Source organism: Coffea eugenioides, chromosome 8 (assembly GCF_003713205.1).
Source record: "Coffea eugenioides isolate CCC68of chromosome 8, Ceug_1.0, whole genome shotgun sequence".
NCBI lineage: Eukaryota > Viridiplantae > Streptophyta > Magnoliopsida > Gentianales > Rubiaceae > Coffea > Coffea eugenioides.
The window spans coordinates 46,087,781-46,093,780 of NC_040042.1; the positions used below are offsets into that span (position 1 = coordinate 46,087,781).

The 6,000-nt window shown below is 36.6% G+C and overlaps 1 protein-coding gene across 1 annotated transcript in view; it reads right to left on the minus strand.

Annotated features, from left to right (window-relative positions):
• Positions 1-4,329, minus strand: part of LOC113780909 (glycosyl hydrolase 5 family protein-like) — a 50,323-nt gene extending 45,994 nt beyond the window's left edge. Inside the window, exons 1-2 of the mRNA XM_027326692.1 lie at positions 3,999-4,329; positions 3,747-3,917 (exon numbers count right to left, since the gene is read on the minus strand). Of these exons, the coding sequence (XP_027182493.1) occupies positions 3,747-3,917; positions 3,999-4,329 (502 nt within the window). The remainder of the gene's footprint in view (positions 1-3,746; positions 3,918-3,998) is intronic.
• Positions 4,330-6,000: the final 1,671 nt, after the last annotated feature.

The following is a 6,000-nucleotide window of genomic DNA, read 5'->3' on the forward strand; positions in this document are numbered from 1 at the left end:
ACAAAATTGAAGCTAAAAATTCGGCCAGCCCTAACATAAATTTCAACTTGTGATCGTTCAATTTTTACTTCATGTGTACCAAGTTAACTAAGCTTACTTTAACCATGATTCTCATGCTAACACAACCAAGAAAACCTAAAGAAATCCACACCTAATACACCTAACCATACATCAAACGCATAGAAAGCATAAACATAAATCCATTATCCAAGCTTCAAAAACAAGAACCCAAGCCAAGCCATCAACAACCCATGTGACGACTTGAACATCTGCTTATATTTTCTTATAATTCCCTCTTATTTTGAATAAGTTTAATTTATAGTTCCTTTTACTGCTAATTTTATTCCCTCAATAGTTGTAATATATAATAGAATCGAGAGTTTTACTTTTACTTTTATAGTTAGAGCAAATTAGGATTTTTGCGTATTTTGGTAGTATGATCACTTGGTGAGGTGTGTGTACTAAATTTGGTGGATAAGAGTGAGTATTAAGTAAGAGGAAGTGTATGATTACAAGTACTAATAATAAGTTAGTGAATCATAAGTTAAATCACAAGTATCAGAGAGTTAAGGAACATAGGCTTGAACCGACGTGCACCGTTTGTTACTGATTGAGTACACCACTTGACCACTACTTTCTTACCCTAATCCTCTTGTTTTTATTTCAGCTAATTAACCCTAGATTAAGCCCTAAACCAGCTGAAAATGTTGACTAAAGAAAAGGAAGAAAAGAAAAAAAATAAGAAGCAATCTTGAATTGCAAAGTGTTGGCAATCTAAGGGTTGGTTGACCAAGACCATTTCTTCCTTCTTATCTTTCTTCTTGGCCAATTTTGCTCCATTATTTCTTCATCTTGGCCGAGCTCTAGGAGAGAAAAAAACAAGAGAGAAAACCTCCAACTACAACCTTGAATCTTGCCTTGTTTGAGTTGAAACCACAAATCTAAATCGAATAAACTCGTATCTTGGTGCTTAGGGAGCTAGGTGTGGTGAAAGTTTTGGAAGAAATAGCTTGGTTCCTCACTTTCAAGAAGGTTTGGTAAGGTATAAGTTCATCCACTTCTTTTCTCTTTCTTAATCTTGCTAAATATGGTGTAGATGGCATGAATCTTTTAATATTATAGATGATCTTCTAGTTTTGGGTTGTTTAGTGAAAATTTCAGCTAGGGTTTGCTATTCTAGCCTTGATTTATGTTGTTCAACTATCTTATGTTGGTATGGAGTTTGGATATGGAGTTTGTGAGGTGATTCGTCGCATGGTTGTGACTTTTTAGTGTTCAAAGATGAAATTCCAGCTTTGATAAGAAAATTCCAGCTTTGGTAGTGGTTGATTATTTGCTAGAAATAACTTATATTTGGATGGTTTGTAGCCTAAATAAAGAGCTATCTTGATATGCATACTTTGGTGTTTGAATTGTGTTGATTTGAGGAAAACAATGAAGCGTTAAATGACTGGAAAATTGGACAAATACAAAGGGTATGCTGCCCAAATTTTCATTCGAGGGATAAGTGAGTGAACTTGGAACTTGAGCGGTGATTCGGGGATGAATTGGACTTTGGTTGTCTAGAGTATTCAAGTTTCCTTTAGTAGAGGTACATAAGCTGAATTTTTGCCAAAACTCGCACCCTTTAAGGCGAAAGTAGCGACCACTATAAATACGTTTTTCTCGTCTTTTAGACCAAGTTGCGAATTTAAAAGTGTTAATTGCTTCTTTATCGAAACCAAACAAGCGAGCATGAATTTTCTAGAGTTTGATAAGTGAAATGAATACTACTTCAACGAGTTTAATTTATTTGCTTTTCTTTAAGCGAAACTCTTATATTTTGAACCCTAATTGCTTTCAAACTGTCCAATGATATTTTATCGCAGATTTGGACTCCAACCAAGGATTGACCTTGGACGTGGTTTTGAAAAGAAATAAATTATTAGTGAGTGTTTCCAAGTGCATGATTGAACTTGATATTTGAAAGAAATACTTGACTTGTTTGGACGGGCAAGGGTGTACTTTATCGCACTTGCCCTAATGCGATTTATTACTGTTTACTGGCTATTATTGAATTGATATACATGTGTACAATTTGAATACTACCTGAGATCTTGTACTTAACTTGTAAGTGATGAGCGGTAGCATGTACCACACTCAATCCGAGTGGGAGGTGCCTCTCATCCCGTCTCACTACTTTTATCCTCCCTCTATTGGTTAGTCAGTCGAATCGAGCTAGTAAGGCCTTGGTCAAGGAAACTTGCGAACCATAGGTCCTGTTTATTGTTTATTATTTATTATTTATTGTATAATCCTTTGGATATGGTCTACTGGATTCGGTATACTCGAGTACTACCATCACTCTTATTTTGGATTTCGGGCCCGGTAGGAGGTTGATTGGTGGATGAAAATTGGTGTAAAGTGGAGATCTATGGTCATGGTTTACTTCTTCAAACGTTGAGGGAGTGTCAACGACTTCGGATCATGTAATGCAACGGGAATTTGGCTCTTGAGAGCCATCCATATCCTTATACCTGAAAATGTTGTATATTTAATTAACTTGTTACTTGTAGTGTTATTGCTTCTTTTTATGAACTTTTACGCTAGCTCATTTTAAGAGTTGAAGTTTTACATAATAACCAACTTGCTACTTGGGTCTGCATGAAGTTTTGGAACCTCACTGAGTTTTGGCTCACTCTATTAGTTTTGTTTTCCTTACAGGGGTTACGAGTATAGGCCTGAAGCGGGAAAGGCTCGTTTTGTCTAGACTTTTAACTTTTGTAATTCTACTAGCGCTAGTGCTCAATTAGGGTTAGAAGTGCAACTAGAACTTGAATCTCTTGTTATATTCGGATATGTATGAATGGTTGAGATAGCAATGAATGTAAATATACGTTCCAAGCTTGCGAACTATAGTTTCCTTTACTTTTGAAGTTGCAACTTATTTTCTTGAAGTGAGTGAGTGAGTCCTGGCGAGAGTTGGGCAGGCGGTCCGCTAAACCCTGGGATACGCCCTAGGGGGAGGTGGGGGCGTCACAACCCAAGTATCTAGGTTATCTAAGCACCTTAATTACATGCATACCCTACTAATTTAAAGCATTAAAATTCATGATTTAAGGTTTACCTCAAGCTCCTTAAGCTTTGCAAGTTGCACCAAGAACTCCAAGAATCACCGCTCAAGTGGCAAGCCAAGGTTGGGTGGAATCTAGTTGAACTTCCTCTTGAATCTTGCACTAATTTTCCAAGAACTAGACTTAGGATTTTTGTGAAGTTTTTCCTCTCCAATTTTCGGCCAAGAAGAAGAAGATGATGGTTTGATTTTGGTCAAATTTTGCTTTAGTAAAGCTAAGAAAGGTTGTGGTCAAAGTCAATGGTCGAAGGGTTTTGTGACAAATGTCCTTCCAAGGTTAATCCTCATCTCTTTTGTCTTCCAATCGCTAAAATATCTTGCCAACCTCTAATTATCCCTTAATACCTTATAAAATAATATCCCTTTGCACAAAACTCCTCCTAATCTACAAAAATTTAACGCACACACCTTACTAGTGGGTCCCAATTCCATAATGCATTACAACCTTAACATGTGCTAACTTATACAAGAAAAATGATTTAAAAACTTGATTCACTTGTAAAAATATCTAGGAAATGAAGGCAATACGGTAAAGTAACGAAAATGTATTCTAAGAAATAAAATAAAATAAGAAAATTTTTAGGGTCCTCACACTCTCTCCCCCTTAAAAGAATTTCGTCGTCGAAATTCTCACCTTCTATCCCCCTTGTCGACTCTGAAGACGGTTGTCCATGAATAGCATAGGTTCTAGCCAGTGCTCGAGGTCTGTTCCCTCCTTCCTTTATTTGTTTAGAGACATCTTTATCCATTTGCTGAGAAGCACTCTCTCTTCGTTGATTTTTCGGACAACTTGCAAGTTGATAATCTGCGCTTCCACAAATCAAACACTTTTGTCACTTTTTTCAACAGTTTTTCTTAGTGTGACTAGACTTCCAACAATATCCACAAGTCAAGTGAGGTGTCAGTCCTTGGCTTTCCCGCGGAATTTTCCTTGATGGTTCCCTATCAATTTGAGTTCCTCTTATTATAGTTCTTGCTGGTTTTCTCGCCATGTGTGCAGATGGAAGTGAAAGTTGTACTTCTCCAGCTCTTCTCCCAACTTTGGAAGGTGGTACATCTTCTCTAGGTATTTCCAGGTTACGACTACTAGATGCATCTCTTTTCCGTGTTTGAAAAGCTTGCAATTGGGATTTCATACTTTCAACCCTTTGAGCGTTTTCAAGGGCATCACTGAATGTAGGAATTTGAGCCGCTGCCAAAGATTCTTGAATTTCCATATTTAAGCCCTGAATGAACCGCCTTTTTCTCTTTTGCTCAGTAGCAACCAACTCTGGGGCAAATTTAGATGATTTTGTAAACTGAGTCTCATACTCAGCAACACTCCTAGATCCCTGACGGAGCCTTATAAACCGATCCTCTCTTCTTTCTTGAACAAGAGGGGGAATATATTTCTCATTAAATTCTCGGATAAAATTTAGCCAGGTCCAGGGTACTTGTTCCCTCTCTCACTTAGTCCTTACGACATTCCACCATGATCGGGCTGCTCCCTCAAACTGAAAAACTGTTAGGTTTTTGGGATAGAAAGGCAGCGGAAATTAAAAAATTTTCCCAAAAACCCACTCAAGGATCACCCTAGATTTTGCGTATGGTTCAAGAAGAGAGGGAAAAATGGATTATCTTAATCCGCGTGACGTTCCTCTGCCGAATTAGAGAAGACGAACAACCCCTTGAGCAGTCCAGATGTCCTGCCTCTACCGAAATCCACGTGAGAGTGATATCTGGATCGTCTCTACGATATATGTGTGAAAGTGATGAAAGTTGCCAGCCTTTCTTTTCACTTTTTCTTGTCTATATTTTTCTCTCTATGTATGTCTTACACACATTTTTCCTCCATTCTCTATGTATGCCAAAACCCTATTTTTCCCTATTGAGAGTCATAGGTTTTTCATCGTTCTAATAGAGAGAGGATTCATAGAGAAGAAAAAGGAATAGATAGGTTTTTTATCCAATAACCAACTCTATCCCTTAGCTATCTGATAGATAGGAGATAACTATTTTCTCCTATCTGCTGAAATAGGCCTGGAATTTATTTTCCTTATAAATTAAATCCCGAAAGTATCTTATACTTTATTTCCAAGTCTTCACCCGCACACATAATTTTAATCTAGAACCAAAACTCTAATACGTGTGATCCAATAGGCTCCAAATACATTGGCAATAATTATGAGTTATAATTCCCAAAAAGAATTAGATAAAATAAACAATTTTATTTTATCATTAATTACAATAATTAATTAATTCATAATTATAAATCATGAGCAGTGTCTAGCAACACATCATGACCACCCAAGTACCCAGAATTAGTCAAGGGAATTTTGACCTAACCTTTCCATTTACCATGTAATTATTATCCTTTCACAACCGATATCCAATTAGTCAAGAAATAAGGAATAAGTGCCAATTCCTTAATGACTAATTAAATTTACTAGTTTCTAGAATTAACCCTAGATTAGGTTAACTTGAAAATATTCTTCAATTAACCTAATGTAGACGACCTTTTAGGGTTAATTTCCCACTAATGGCTATCCGGTTATCAACTCCTACTATCGGAGTGGTGAATCCAATCTTGATCACTCATTACCTTTCTGTGCTTCACACTACATCCAATCTCTGTTCTCTAAGTCACTCTCAGTGAGTAACAAGCAATAGAGTCAAAATGTAGTGATTCACACTCAAGATACTATGGTGATCTCAAGTCATAGGATCATTTACATAACTTACCACAACAGATACAACCATTGGCACTAGATAGATATCCTAATTGTGATACCCCAACTTTTAGGATACTATTGTTGTTTAGCCTCAAAGAGAATATTACGGTTTCTTTATTTTATTGTTTTGTTTTACAGACTAGAAACCCTAAATTTTAGAAATAAAGTCTAATCAAA